The sequence below is a fragment of the Apus apus genome, chromosome 1 (genome assembly GCF_020740795.1).
Source record: "Apus apus isolate bApuApu2 chromosome 1, bApuApu2.pri.cur, whole genome shotgun sequence".
NCBI lineage: Eukaryota > Metazoa > Chordata > Aves > Apodiformes > Apodidae > Apus > Apus apus.
The window spans coordinates 82,197,905-82,213,988 of NC_067282.1; the positions used below are offsets into that span (position 1 = coordinate 82,197,905).

Consider the following 16,084-nt stretch of genomic DNA (forward strand, 5'->3'; position numbering starts at 1 on the left):
TCCCCATTAATTGGACACGTATTGTGTTTGTGCGGGAAGGAAAGAGGCTTTATAGCCTTATAGCAATATTGCTGGGAAAATAACATTAAAATGGATAAAGGGATTTCCTTGTGGTATAAATACCTGCACACGACCTCCCTGTGCTCTGGAGCCCTCCTGTATATGTATATGCAGATGAAAGCCTGGAATAGAGCTTGAGCTGCTGTTAATCACACAGGATCTGTTCTGTTAGGAAACAGGGGCAAGTGGCTCTTCTGCCTGCTGGAGGGTATGACTTGCCAAGCGTTTGCTTCATCTGACACCTTTGTACCCTTGAATTCTGACTCTTCTCCCTCTCTGCCTCTGATAATGCATCACAGCGCTGCAGAGTGCCTGCCGGTTTCTAACCATGCCACCAATGTTGTGTCTACAGGTACTTTTTAAAAAAGAATCTTGCTCTCAGTAACTCTCATTTGTAATGCTTTTGGTTGAACTCATTCATTGAGTTCTGAAATGTTTGAAGTGTTTGGTATGAATGCTGTGTGTGATTGGGATGACATTAAAGTAGAAGCATTTTCACAAAACTCTGCATGATGAGTGAATCAGGAAACCCAAAATGTTTGTGTTTTAGCTAAATTTGTAGCTTTCTCTAAGCTTGTTACAAGATTAGGCTCAAGTATAATACCGATGCATTAACTTAGAAGAGGTTTGAACACTGTTACTGTTGTTATAATTATATAGTCTTCAATGACAAGTATGACAAGTGTCATGTAAATTAATTACATGTTTATTATGTAATAACAATTAGAATAATATTAATTACTTTAAATAGGAAATGTATTTAACAAGCCAGGTAACACTTGAGGATGCTTTCAGGAAGGAAAAACATTGCTTTACAAAGCACATTGCATACTGAATCATGACTTAGATTTAAGTTTGATATTCAAATTGGTGGCGGAATTCTCATCTGTTTTTTTGAAATTTGTGTTTCTGTGTATAGAGTCCAATTAATTGTATTTAAATGCTAGATCTGTGTAGTCACTGGATTATCTGAGAAAGAAACAGAATTTTCTTGCAGCCTTAAACCTGCAGGAGTGGGATTCTAGAATACAAGAATTGTTGATGGAAAGCTGCCAGGGATAGAAAATGAAATAATTTTGATTTATTTGAAATTGCATTAAGGTAAGAATCTTATTTGGACTCTTAACAAGAAACTAACCTACTCCTGAAATGCTAATAAAACATTTCAATAAGAAGAAAAAGCATGTAAGGAAAACTGAGCATTGGTGATAGGTAACAGGGACTTATACATTAGGCAGGAGGTTCGAAATGTCCTAATACATCTGTTGGCTAGTGGTGGTAGTAGGAAATATGATAATTTAATTTTTATGAGGGAAATTTTATTTATCTCTCTCATAGTATTATTTTCTAGATTAATCTGGTTCATAATTACAAGTATAGGGTGAAAGCCAGCCAAAAGCAATTGCTGGTCCACTTCAGATTTGTTTTGATATTTCATAGCTACCGTGGTTTGCAGTTTGAATTGTTTGAATTTTGTTTGCAGGATCACGTCTAGTAGATGACCTTGTGAGAACAGAAGGAGTGAAAGAGGGTGCTAACTATAATGAGTAAAGGTTTACAAATTTCATACATAGTTTCGGAAACTGTAATAAACAATGCCATTCTGGTGAAAGCATCTAAGGAAAATTTGTGCGCAAAGTGGACTTGAAAGGATTTTGAATAATGGCTTACATTGAATGTAAACATTTAAATGCACATATGAACTCTTCACCACAAAATAGAGATGAATTTACTTCTTTTCAAGTGCTATACCATGTCATACAGTTGATCTGCAGTATCCTCAACACTTTAATCATTATTATTTAATTTAAATGACATCATCGTCACTATTTAATTTAAAATCTTTATCAGCAAGTTGATTTTTTTTTTTTTTGCATAAATCTATAGTCTGTGAATTATGAAATAATAAAAAACCCATGAAACACTGAGATCTTATCTAAACAGAAAAGTTGCATTTCTTTAAACGTGTACATATTATTAATGCAATCTTCATTTTACCTGCATTTATACTAGTGTAAGTATGTTTGTTTTAGTAGATTTTATATCTGTATAAATATACCTAAATAGGATATTTCTCTGTTATGATTACTGTTGTAAAAAAACAGAGATTCTAATTACTACTTAATTATACCCTTTTGAACAACCGGAATGTGTGCATTAAAGTGCAGTTTTACATATCTGAATGTTCACAAACATGATTCTTTAATATTATACTTTATAGAAGTTGTTTGAGGGAACAGTACATACATTTCTGTGCCTATTTATGCATGAGATGTATCTCTAATTTTGCATTCAGTGAAAAATGTTTGATTCTTCAGGCACTGGTGATTCCTGAGTACAGATCTGAAACAACCCTGTGAAAACACTAGAGACAGATTGTGTTTGTTGGTGCTGGTGATGGAAAATATTGATATAGACCTAGCTTTTTAGAAGAGCCTAGAGTCTATCATCCTGTTTCCCTACAACCCTGCCAAAGAACGTGGAAATCTTTTTGGTGACTTGGCACTTAAGAAAATTAGACTTCTAGATGCTTTGAAGCAAATGTCCCAAACTGCTGCTTTTGGAAACCCAGGTCTTTAGACATGCATAAAATATTGCCTTCCTCAGTGCCTGTGTTCACTGTGGGGTTTGCACAATAGTGAAGCAAATCAGTTTTGTGGGAACATAGAGCAATTTTTAGTGCAGGATTAAATTAAATGAGGTGTGAAAGTTGGATGGGGAGAGGAACTGGCCTTCTGGAGAGTTCAGTAGTTTCCCTGCTCCGCAGTACACATAAATGGGGTTATGCCCATAGATTATACTAATGCATTGAGACCAAAGCATGAGCATTTCTGGTCTTGGCTCAGAGAGTTTCTCACTCTTTATACTGACAATCTCATATGTGACCACCTGGCCAAGTGTCTGGACTTCCAAAAGTGTTAACCTGATGGTTATGGCTCAGAGTTAAATGTTTACAGAATGCACATGAAAACCATGTGCAAGGGTACTGTCTGCCTCCAAACTTAAAGGCTGTGTCTTGAATCCCCACCCATTTTCTTACCAATCCTGTCTGGTTTGTCTTTCTTCCAAACTCCTTCATGCTCCTGTATCTGCTTTGCCATGATGACTTTGGGAAACACTTTGGCAGGACTTCATTACTCTGTGCCTTCCTGTCACTATGGAAATCAACCGTCTACATATGGGGTGATGGCAGGTAAGATACATACCTTCAACTGGGTGAGATATTAGCATATTGATCTTGGACAGTTTTCTTTTAGAAGGACTGATTCGAGACAGTGGCTTAAAGAGGACAGGAAAGAGGTTAAGGCACTAAATAACAAGTTTGGAAAATAGGGGCCGATGCCCAGTATTTCCCCAAACATCTCCATCTCTCAGGGTGTCACTCTATCTTATTTCTCTGGGACTGGGACAGTGCTTCTCTTTTTTTCTCACCTATGCCTGCTTTCCCTTGTAATCATCAGTTTTTGAAGAAGGAGGAGTAATGCATCTGGTATACCTGTGTACTACCAGTACCTGGGATAATGCAGCTCTGACTATAGCTATAAATAAAATAGAGGCATAATGGAAGGATAGCTGAATTCAGCAGGCAGATCATATATGTGATTGTGGATTTTTACACTCATTATTATATGTTAGCAATTCAATTTTCCATGTCTCAGGCTGAGTAAGAAAGATCGGTTATTCCATGCAAGTTCAAGTAGCAGTCAATGAGGTAATGCCATGAACCAAATTAACACAACTCCCAAGAAATAATTGTGAGCCAGAGCTAGTCCAAAATCAAACTCAGCATTTTATTTCACTTAAGAATGAAGGAAATATTAGACTAAATCAGCATAGATTAATATACTTGCATAGGGACTTGTTAGGGACAGAGAGTAGACTCTTTTCACAGTATTCTTGAATCCTTGGAGGTGTTAAAAAAACATGTAGATGTGGCAATTCAGGGCATGCTCTACTGGCTGAGGTTGTGGGGTTTTATTTTGTGGGTGTTTTTGGTGGAGTGTGTGTGGTTGGTTGTGTTTGGGTTTTTTTTTTTTGTGTTGATGGTTGGACTCGATGATCTTACAGGTCCCTTTCCAACCACGACAATTCTGTGATTCAAATGCTCAAATGCTCCTATTTCATTGTTCATTTATGTGTCTGTTGCAAACATGCCTGACATTGCTCAGATCCCTGGGAAAAGGTAATGGATATTAAAGAAAAAGTGTTGCTCAGAAGCTAGTTGTGGTTCATTCCAAAGTAAGTCCCTCTTCATTTTTCTCCTTTCTTCTTTTGACCTTTACTTTTTTTTCTAGGCATCAAGCCTGCAACTCCGGAGATGCTATCAGCAAGTCTCTCCCAGAGTCGCATCTTGCAGACATGCAGCATGCCACATCCCAATGTGGTAAATAGTGTCAGCACTTTGCAAAGCAAGTCATTCTCTCTTTTAGTCTTTTATTCTTATAATAAGTTTGTGGGTTTTTTTGGTTTGTTTTGGTTTGGTTATTTGGGTGTTTTGCTTGTTTGGTTTTGGTTTAATTTTTTTTATTTGGTTGGTGTTTTTGGAGGGTTTTTTTGTGGGTTTTTTCTCTTGTTTGTTTGTTTTGTGGGGTCTTTTTGGGGGGTTTGGTTTGATTTGAGGTTTTTTGTGGTTATCCTGATGTTAGAACCTCCAGCGCTGGTGAGAGCAATCAGAGCAGTGAAGACAAGAAAACCAAATGGAGGAAGGGTGGGAGGTTAATGAAATTCTGAGTTCTGCTACAAGGTTTTATTTAATTTAGAAAATTGAAAAGGATGTCCTGAGAATCTGGAATTTACTGGCTTCTTCAGATACACTAAAGAGTGTTAATATATCTCCAATGATTTTTTCTTGCCCCTTCAGGTCAGAGACTCTTTAACTCTATATATATCTAGTGAAAAAGCAGCCTTCACACTTAGCTGAATCTGCTTGTTAAGCCTGGTATTTGTGAACAAAAGTTATCATGACATAGTTTTTTGGGGGGTTGAACAATTTCTTTTTAAGCCAAAAGATCATTCTGAATATGTTTGGCTTAAGTTTTATTCTTTGAACTCTTTCCTGTGTACTTTCCTCAAACAAATTTTACGCCAGAGCTAAACCAAGGTAGTATCTGGGCATCAAATTGTATTTACATGTAAACATTTGCTCTACCAGAAAGTAGAGACTGACACATTTTAGGTGACTCAAAACTACACAGATCCATCAATCTTATGGTGCCACTTAATTCCAGCTGAGATCCTGGATTATTGTCAGTTTAAATTTGGACCATTCACCATCTTTTTTAAGTGCATTGCGGTTTGCTATGAAAAGGGTTGGCTCGGAACAATGTCTGTTTTCATGTATGAGGACAAGAGAGAGACTGTATCTCATAGGGTATCCTTACGCTCAGATACTTTTGCTTGTGTTACATAATAAATATTACAGACATCAATTATGAGATGATGAAGGCAGGTTTTTATTTGGTAGCAGCAGAGAATAACTGTACTAAGGGGGTTCTTTGGTGTTGCTCAGGTAGCCTGACTCCTTGCCTTTACAAATTCCCGGAGCATGCCTTGAGTGCCAGCTCCTGTGCCCTGGGCCACGGCTTCACACCCATGCACCAGTCCCTCCTCGCAGATGATCCCACCACTGTGGACTTCAAGCAGGAATTCCGCAGAAAAAGCAAGTCTGTTGAAGAGCCTGTCGACATGGACTCCCCTGAAATCAGGGAACTGGAGAAATTTGCTAATGAATTCAAGCTGCGGAGAATAAAGCTGGGTATGTGCTTTGTGTCCACAAACAAAAGGCTGAAAAATTCCAATGGAAGCCAAATTATTTCTGAATGTTTTATGCTCTAGTCTCTGCAGTTGTCTAATCATAACTCTCACCCTGCCTTGCAGTGCCAGACTTTCTCCATTCCTAGAAGACCTGCACAGAATTAATGACCTTCAGCTTTTTGCAGAACTCAGAAAGTGACTTTGAAGTTTCCTGCCCTTAAATTATTTGTCTTAAGAAGTGTAGTGAAAATTGCTGCTGTTCATTAAATTGCTCTCAAGTAGCAGGTACCTTATTTTGCACAACCCCAAATTTTCTGCAACTGAGAAAATGAGAGCACGTGTTCTCACCTCTTACATCCATTGTCTTCCCCATGAAGTGCTCCATCTCACAGGATGGTGCAATGTCATTTTTAGTATACAAAACAGGTGACATTCATGGTGAAACTTTCATATAAGTGGGAAGCTTCTCTTACTGATGTATTTTCTTATGCCAAGACACAGGTACAGCAGCAGTGGGTATGTTTGTTGCTGCCTCATAACTACTGAGGCTGATGCGAGATGGATTGGTCTTTGGTGATCTGCTTTGCTTTCACTGGGCAATCTAAGCCATGGGCAAAGGTGAATTGAGTCTTGTCTTTCTCATCAGTAGAGAATTCCTCCTTTCTGCAGAAGGACTGAGGTACATTGTAAAGTAAAAGCCTATCTCCTTGTTTGAACTGTACTGAAAAAACCCACAACATTTGTTGCTGCAGCTTCATCCTGCTTATGAACATTTGGTACACCAAATGAAGAGCTGCAACATTTATATTATCACAATATTACGTTGTGTCATTGCAAAATAAGGCATCCTACAAAAATCCAGATTGATATATGTAAACAAATTATATAGTTATTACAAGTTTCTATGCATTATTTCAACAGACAGCAAGCTAGTGTGTACCATTTGCAGTGTAATAATAGCACTTGACACAAAAATTTAGGGTTTAAAATAGTATTTCCAACTTAGTCAGTTTTACTGTATGTGATGCATTTAATGTCAGCCACAACAACAGAAAGGTTTTCTAGGCCTCAAGCTATTAATCCCTGTAATTATTACTGCATCTTCATCCTGAATTTGTGAGGGAACAAAACTTCCTCTGATGCAAACAAATGGCACAGAGCCCATAAGACTGGGCTTAATGCTCTGATGTGAAATATGCAATTTGCACAGGAAAATTAATCTGAGGTTGAGCTTTACAAGGGAAGACAGAGTTAATATGGGCTGTGGGTCTGAGGCTGAGGCTCACAGAGTTAGTGTAGTCAAAACGGAGGTTAAAAGCTGTCTCCTAAGATACTCCGAAACTAAAGACATGGTGCCCATTCAGAGCAGAGGCAGAAAGGGAGGATGGTGAGCCAGACCCCTGAACGTGGCAGATACACATTCACAGCACCTAACAGGGAGCTGCTGTTACAAAGACATTGTCTGCATGGCAACTGCAACTTCAACTTAGTTGTCACAAAAAATAACGGGAGACCAGCGGTGCCACCAGGGGTCAGTTTATTGCTGTTGTTCCCTTTATAGAAAGAAAGAAAGATACGGGTCTGTATCCTTCTTAAATCCCTAATCTTGGAGTGTAAAACTACACTAAATCAGTTTATGATCCCACTGAAACCAACAGGAGACTAAACACATCTCCAAGGTGAGCTTGAGACCTCTGCAGAAAGCCCATCCTGAAGACACAGAAGTACACACCATTTGTAAGATTCAGCAATGAAGGGTTAAGTCTCAAGGAAAGTAATGTTTTCTAGAAAACTCCGAAGTGACTTTTTTCTCTTTGTTTTTGACAGGTTATACACAAACCAATGTTGGAGAAGCACTGGCTGCTGTGCATGGCTCTGAATTCAGTCAAACTACTATTTGTCGGTTTGAAAACTTGCAGCTGAGCTTCAAGAATGCATGCAAACTGAAATCAATACTGTCCAAGTGGCTGGAGGAAGCAGAACAAGTAGGAGGTAGCAAATTGAAATCCTCTGAATATTGATTTGCACTTAAACCAAAATCCTCTATTTATGTTGAAAGACTAGTACGTGCCTTCCATATACTAAGGTTTTGTTTTACCAGCTTCAAATACTAAGGTGTGCTTACATTAAATTGTGGTTGTCTTTTTTTTGGGTGAGAAAGGAGGGTACAGAATAGCAGAAACATCACTTACTGGATATAATGTGTCAAACACACTTAGTGGAATTATCTTTCAGTCCCACTCCAGCATACTAGCTCCACTCCTGTAGCCTAGGTCAGAGCTGTTAGTAGCATCTCTAGGTAGCATCTAGGGCAGCCCATTTAGCAGGTTATATGGACTCTTCTCTAGCAAAGGACTTTTCCATCCAGCTTCTGGTGTAAGAGGTGTGGCCATGGGTGAAAGCATTTGAGTTCAGTTATGACAGAAGCCTTTAAATCCTGAAGAAGAATAACATGGTATAGAGGTTTTTGATGCAGCCTTTTTGGCTGCAAAGGGGTTTCCATCCTTTTTCCCAGTTACTTTCCAGTTGCAAGAAGAGTCACGGGGTTCACTGGACAAAGGTACTTTTGAACAGGCTGGTTGGTTTTAAGGAAATGGGTTGTTTAAAAGAGCAGCCTTTTCAGCTGGATGAATTGTGAATGCTAGGAAGCAAAATGCCTGGAGGTGACAGAGAAAGCAAGGACTACCACTGTTCAATATCCACCTTGCATGGGAAGAAAGGTGACGATCTTAATGCTACGTTTTGGATTTGCCATTGTATTCAACAACAGGAAATGCTGTGAAGTAGCTGCCTCTGCCACACACTTCAGTGTCCCTTGAGCCAAATGTAGAAAGCTTCCTTCTCTTGTAGCTGCACTAGAACGCAGAGACTCTCCTAATGTGGCCAGCATGTCGCAAGAATTGCTTGCAAGGGGCTTGGCGTGGGTGGCAGCTGGTGACTGTGTAAGCAGCATTGAGCTGCAGGGTAAGATCACATGTGCAGTCAGAGGCCTCTGAGAAGTCAGGCAAGACAAGTCCATCAGAAAGTGGAGTGAAAGAGGCAGATGAAAAAATGGGGTTGGGAGCCAAGGCTGGAGAAAGAGGGGGAGCCAAGGGGTATGGAAATGGACTCCATCTCCCTCAACTGTACCCTGCAGGGTATGCAAAAGGAGGGGGCTGAAGTACAACTCCACAGGTACATAGGGCACAGAGCCAGCTCTGTTTGCAGCTCTGCTGGTGGGACACCACTTCTGCTTATAACTATTTATAGCTGGAGGTAAAACAATGACTAACCATCTTAAAGAAAAAAGTGATTATATGTGTGGTGCTGCTTTTATTCAGTGGCATTATCTGACAACTTTCTTCTGTCTTCAAAGAAAGGGAATTTTTTCTAGGGATAACTGTGCTTGTTTTCCATTCCCTGTGGAAGGTAACTTGTTTTGTTTTTAATGCAGCTTTATACAATGAAAAAGTTGGAGTGAATGAGCGGAAGAGGAAGCGCCGAACCACCATAAGGTAATAAATATTTAGGTTGTTACATATTATCCCTAAGCTAAGATGCTTCTCTTGGGGTTGAAATCAAAGCATTGTTTGCTATTAAAAACAACTATAACTGTTCTCTATAGTTAGTGTTTCAAAATGTTTTACTAGTTTGAAACATTCCACTGAAAAATAACAGCATAACCCTCCAAACCCCCAATTTGCTCCAAATATACTAAGTTTCCCAATTAAATTTTTTTTTCAACATACAACTTACTTCAATATAAAAAAAAAAAAAATAAACCCCAATTCTACCTAAATTATGTCATAGAATGGTTAAAGTTGGAAGGGACCTTAAAGATCATCAGGTTCCAACCTCCCTGCTATAAGCAGGGACGTCTCACACTAGACCAGGCTACAAAAAGCCTCATCCAGCCTGGCCTTAAACATCTCCACAGATGGGACATCAACAACCTCCCTGGGCAACCCATTCCAGTTCTTCACCACCCTTATAGTGAAGAATTTCTTCCTAATATCTAACCTAAACCTACCCTCTTTCAGTTTAAAACCATTACCCCTTTGTCCTGTCACTGCCCTCTCTGTTCAAAAGCCCCTCCCCAGCTTTCCTGTAGGTCCCCTTTGAGCTTCTCATCTACTACCACCCCCAAGTCCTTCTCCTCAGGGCTGCTCTCCAGCCATTCTCCCCCCAGCCTGTATTTGTGCCTGGGGTTGCATGGACCCAGGTGCAGGACCTTGCACTTGGCCTTATTGAACTTCATGAGGCTGGCATTGGCCCACCTCTCCAGCCTGTCGGGGCTGGATAGCTATACAGTGAATAAAGTATCAAAGCATCCTTTAAAAAATGTATTAATTTTTTTAGGTTTGGTTTTGTTGTTGTTTGTTATTTTTTTTTTCTTTTTTGGGAGGGTCTACATTATACCAAATTAAACTGCATTATTTTGCCAGAGAATTGAGGTCTGAGAAAGTTGAGAGCAAGCTATTAGTTATAATATTGGATCTCTATGTTCTGTCATTACATTATTTGCAATTCCCAAAGACGCACTTTAATGAGACACATGGAAAAAAAAGGATGTTGTTCTGGGAACCTCCTTCTCCTGCTTCTCACACCTTTGGTGGCCAACAGCTACCATTTATCTTGCCTCAACTCTATATAGAAATCAAGTAGGCTGGTAAATCACATTACCAAAAAAAATCCCCAAATAAGTAAAATGAGAACACGGGAGAATGAGAATTCTTTCTGCTTTAGATATCCCAGACTCTTAAAATCTTTGGTGAGGAATTCACTCAGAAAGCCTCCTAGGAGCTGTAGCATTCTTTTACAGGAAGGGAATTTGGCTGTCTCTGGGCACAGCCCTGGCGCTGCCAGGCCCTGGTTGTTACAGTGAACTGCTTGTTCTTTGAACAGGGGTCATTCCCAATGTACTGTGCCACTTCCCGGACACATAGGCTGTTCTATTGTCCTGCAGCCTCCAAGCCCCACAACCACAACACAGCCCTTTTCCTTTCACATTCAACTTGAGACTTTTTAGTCATATTGCCTGTGGTACAAGGAAAAGGAATAAGTGATTTCTCTCAGACTTCTAAAGTAAATATTCCTCCTATGGGATGCTCCCCGGTTAGGGGTGAGCTGGGGATGCGAGATGCTTTATAGCTCATTTGCTCATCACAGCACCTCACAAGGGATGAAGCTTTATTCTTGGGAGGCTAATTTCTCATCTCAACTTCTTTCCAAGCCAGTAAGGACTTGAGTGGCAGAGTCAAGACCTTGCCCAATCTGTGCAATATGGCCTGAATGAGAGCTGTGAGTTGAGAGCATCTCTATCCTAGGTGTTTTCTCCTGGCGAGAGAAGCCCACTGAAGACTGCTCATCTAACAGTGTGGGGTTTGGTGGTGTTTTTTAACTGCCATTGAGGAAATTGGTCCTTATATTAAGCATTTTTTAATTATTCCTGCTCTTACATCTAACTCCACTGCACTGGGAGTATCAAATAGGGCAGGTTGTCAAGTGCACAGATAATTGAGGGGAAGTTCAGGACCTAATCCGACATAGTAAGAAAATACTGACTGTTCCTTTGAAAGTATTTAGGACCTCAGTTTGAAGACTTCAAACAGATCAAAGAGATGAACTTCAGCTTTACTCTTAGTAATTCTTAATGAATGTTTGAAGGTAAACTAGACATAAAAGCCTCAGTAACTAAATTAGGTTAGGCGTACTCTGAGAAAAACTAAATAATTTGAATTTTCAGAATCTATTTTCTTTTCTCCTTTAATCAGAAAGCCTAAGAAACTGTTAGTCAAAACCAGTGATGTTTCTATACCTCTGTGTGTGCAGAACACCATGTTACTAATTAGGTAGTTTTGGTAATGTTACTAAATATTGCAAAATAGACCTATAAATGAAAGACCAACAACATATTACAGATGAAGTAATGAAATTAACCAGAACTCCAGCAGATACTTTGTCTTTTTCTGTAACGGAAATCCTGCGCCTCATTTCCAGACTAATGCACGAAGTGCCCTCTTGTGTCCAAAGACATTACAGCTACTGCTGAAGCCGCTTTTGGATGCGTCCTGGAGGCACACAAGCATGTCACATATACTCTTCATTTGATGAGAATATGTAGTGTGAACAGGAAGCAAATTCTGTCTGGCAATAAGTCTTAAATTATTTTGTTTATTGAACCACTCCTGCCTGTGAGGAGCAGACTAAGACAGACTTCTAGAAAATGTTAGGATTGTTAAACATCTTTCTGTAATCTCTGTCAGTTCGAGAAATACTCTAGTGCTCTCTTTATAACAAAATGAGGTGCAGAACTTGAGACAACATACAATATTTCCCAAATTGTAAGTGAAGGAGCTCTTCCTCTTTGTAAACCCATTTGATTTGACACAACCAGGTAACTCCAGTAATGTTCATTTGTTGAACTCACACGACACTGCTGTGACTGGGGCAGAATGGGTGGTCACGCTTGCTCCAGTTCCTGAGATCCCATTCATGTGCAGCTAGTAGCTGTATCTCCTAGAGAACATCAAGAAGCACAAACATTTAATGATTACCACTGAAATGCCACCAAACTTAATGCTAGTTTTGCCTTTAAATGATTCTGTGCTGAAATTCTGCGTGACGTGATGCTGTCCATGTCAGCAAGTAGCTACAGTGTCCTTCAAGCTCTGTGGGTTTCCTTTGCATAAAAAAAAAAAAAGGGAAAAAAGAAAAAACCCAAGTCACTATCTTCAGTGCTCTTATTTGACTCTTCTGAACTAGTGGTGAAAGCCTGAATATGTCAGAAAAGTTTTTAAAGGTGACATTTTCTCTCTTTATCCAGTATTGCTGCCAAAGAAGCCCTAGAGAGGCACTTTGGAGAACAAAGTAAGCCTTCTTCTCAGGAGATCATGAGAATGGCTGAGGGGCTCAATCTTGAGAAAGAAGTTGTGAGAGTTTGGTTTTGCAACAGAAGACAAAGGGAAAAAAGAGTGAAGACAAGTTTACATCAGAACACTTTCAGTTCTATTATTAAAGAGCATCACGAATGCCGGTAAAGCTTTTCCATATGTAGATGTGGATTTCTGTTTTGCTTTTTGTAAATATTGTAAATACCACAGTGTTTAAAAAAATAATCAGTATAACCGGTTGTTTCTTTTACAAGCTAGCCAGCTTCAGAGGTAGTGTGTTGTTGAAATGCCTGATTTTAATGTAAAAGATTGGAAATAAATTAAATGCTACTGCACATATTTAAAGTGGAAGTCTCTGCTTAACTGCAAGGAACCTATCATGCATTATTCAACTAGAAATGCTTTCCAAGTTGTTCCCTGTGCTGTGCCTTTCTTGCATCTGTGATACATGTAATGATTAATGGAAGTCCCCATGTGGGTACCCTAAATACCAGGAAACAAAGCCTTTGTGTTGTATGTGTAGAAAGGTTACAAAGCCTGACATCAACAGCTATAATACTGGAAGTATTTTGCCTCTGTATGTCCATACATGTGCTCTACCACCCCACACTAACTAGCTAACTGCTAACCTTGGCGAGATTGTAAGCCTCAGGTAAGCAGAAGGGTCCCACTGAGCATCAGTGAGAAAAGCTTCAAAGAAGAGAAAGTGAATAAGCGACCTTAAACAAGCCGTGGTGACACTGTAGAATATTTAAGTAATGGCCAAAAATGGGACACATCCGTGGGATGATCTGAGAACCAGGTAGAGGAACACTAGCTGAAGACCTGTCTTTCCAAAGAACAGCTCAAACTGAGCTACCTGCTCACACAAGCTTTACACCTCTGAGGGAATAATTTTGGTTAAATTCCTTGTGTAAGTTCAGGACAAAGCCATTAGAAATGTGGTGTCATTGCTGTCTTTATTTACAGTAAACTTACCAGTATGGAGCTGTCAACACTGTTCCTACTGTGTGCTCTGTCTCAGCGTACCATTTTACTGCCTTAAATGAGTGTCAAGTAGAAGTGACTTTTTAAATGCTTGTTATCAAAGGCAATTCTTGCTAATTTATTATATGCTGTAAAGCTTGATTTCGATAGGCTTACCTATAAGAATTAGGATACAATTAACCTTACCTTAAGACTTTGTGACCTGAAGGGAAAAAAAATGATAATTATCAAGGGGTTTATTACTTCAGGCTTTCTCTGCATTGTATCTTTTTCTTTTTCTGATTAAATCCTTGTGTGGACATATACCATAGACAGTGTGTTAGCCTAAAAAAGAGAAGGTCCTTGTACTCTGAAATAAGTAACCACACAAAGCATTAATTGCACTGTACATTCCCACCCTCTTACACCCCAGTAACTGAAAATAATCCCTTGTTTGTCATCCTCTAGCCTAGAGATAATCAGGGCGGGGGGGAGAATAAACAGTGCCAGAACTCCACCTATCAGGAAACCAGGCACTGAGAAACTGGATTAATGACTGTAGTACTCGCTTGGGATAGATTACCCAGCCATCTCATCAGCCCCGCTCATCATTATTAAAATAGCCCATTACCGTATATGTGTTTGTGACTGTTTTCCCAGGACTGAAATGGAGTACATGCAAGTACTAATGGCCAGATACATTTTATCTTTCCATAAAATAGACCTGATGATTTAGAAAATGTCTAGATAATAGGCCCACAGAAAGCAAAAGGCGTTTAATGTTCAAGACCACTTAGAAGCAGTGTGTACAAGTTAAGAACTGTCTCTCTAGTGTACATTAAATTATCTCTAGTACCTGTGGCAGTGACCGTAGGCATATTCGACTATGGAAATTAGGCTCCTAGATTAAAAAAAAACAACACCATATTTTAATGGATGAATGCATTGCTATAACCCTTTAATTGAGAAGAAAATATTAATTTAATAACTCAAAGGGGAGAAATTGTGCTAGGTACTCTCTTCAGGTTGTTCTCATCACTTTATATTCTAAGTTATTATTTTTAAAAGGCTTCCTAAAAATGCTAAAAGCCTGTACTTCCCCCCTCCCAATAAATTATTCTCATACATTTGGCATTTCAGGTAATGGTTTGTAGTTCTCTTTTGATAATACTTTACTATTTTAGTCGCATATCGTGTCGATGTCTTTTCTCATTTTACCATGTGGTACCTACTAATTCAAGAGCAGATTTACCATAACATTGTGATTTGTAGTCTTACAAAAAGTCTCACAAGCGAAGGCTAATTTCAGAAGCATAGCAAAATAAAATGAAAGGTGACACACAATGCTATTTTCTTGCAAAAGAATGAGGAAAGGCTAAGTAGAAGCAGCACATACCATTTAAGCACATCTAGCTGTTGCCATAGAAGCACAAATTCCAGCAAACTTGTTTAAAGAAAAAAAGCTGGATGAAATCAAGTGCATGTGCTGCCGCTACAGCTATCAGACCTGGAGAAAGTGTAAATTCCATATAAACAACTTCTGGGTAATTGTCATCGATCCCTCTTTACTGGGGAAAACCCCCTAGATAAGCCTCCTGAGTGACAGTTTTATAAACCTGCAAGTTAAGAGTTTAGTTGGCCTTTTGATTCATGGGCTACACTCATTTCCTTTGAGATGTTTTGTTTTTTTTTCTCTTGATCTTACTTTTCCCATTGTAACTTTAGGCAGAGTGTTAAAACTTGAATACAAAAAAAAACCAAAACCAACACACAAAAACAAAACCCACCACCACCAAAACAAGACAGTATGACAAATCTGTGGCTCACCTGTCTGAAATAGTGTGTAGCATTCTGTCCCCGCCATCTGAAAGATACAACAGAGAAAAAGCCCCTATACAGGCAAGGCTGATGATTGAAAGTAAGATGACTGTTTAAGCTACAGTCTCTGTTCTAGATTAACGTGTGTGTGTTGTATGCTGTAGAGGTCTACTGAATTATGAGCTGGACCTGCTAGGAAGCAGATCCAAGGAGAAGGATCTTGGAGTCCTGCTAGATAGAAAATTATCCATGACCCAGCAATGTGCCCTTGTTGCCGAGGTCAGTGGAATCCTGGGGTTCATAAGGAAGTGTGTGGCCAGTAGGTCAAGAGAGGTCATTCTCTCCCTCTACTCTGCCCTTGTGAGGCCACAGCTGGAATCCTGTGTCCAGTTCTGGGTTCCCCAGTTCAAGAGACAGGCCAGTGGAGGCCAACAAAGATGATTGGGGAATTGGAGCATCTCGTACAAGGAAAGGCTGAGAGCTGTGACTTTTTAGCCTGGAGAAGAAAAGGCTGAGGGGAGACCTTATTAATGCCTGTAAGTATCTAAAGGGTGCAAGGAGGATGGAGCCAGACTCTTTTCAGTAGCTCGCAGTGACAGGATGAGGGGCAACCA

The 16,084-nt window shown here is 39.5% G+C and overlaps 1 protein-coding gene across 4 annotated transcripts; it reads left to right on the top strand.

Moving 5' to 3' along the window:
* Positions 1-270: 270 nt before the first annotated feature.
* POU1F1 (POU class 1 homeobox 1) lies at positions 271-12,874 on the top strand. 4 transcript variants are annotated; one of them, XM_051626028.1, is made up of 7 exons: positions 271-412; positions 3,104-3,253; positions 4,356-4,473; positions 5,574-5,815; positions 7,642-7,806; positions 9,248-9,308; positions 12,620-12,874. In XM_051626028.1, exons 1-7 carry the CDS (start codon positions 271-273, stop codon positions 12,831-12,833), a joined length of 1,092 nt encoding a protein of 363 aa, XP_051481988.1. In that variant the 3' UTR covers positions 12,834-12,874. The 4 variants fall into 4 exon arrangements, with proteins under 4 accessions (XP_051481988.1, XP_051481997.1, XP_051482004.1 ...); XM_051626037.1 differs by having other exon boundaries at positions 3,188-3,253; XM_051626044.1 differs by having other exon boundaries at positions 3,188-3,253; positions 4,356-4,469; positions 5,570-5,815.
* Positions 12,875-16,084: the final 3,210 nt, after the last annotated feature.

Coding starts and splice junctions, on each gene's coding strand:
- POU1F1 (XM_051626028.1), top strand. CDS start 271: ATGACTTGCCAAGCGTTTGCTTCATCTGACACCTTTGTACCCTTGAAT. Junction 413..3,103: donor CACCAATGTTGTGTCTACAG/GTACTTTTTAAA, acceptor TTTTCTTACCAA/TCCTGTCTGGTTTGTCTTTC. Junction 9,309..12,619: donor AAGCGCCGAACCACCATAAG/GTAATAAATATT, acceptor CTCTTTATCCAG/TATTGCTGCCAAAGAAGCCC.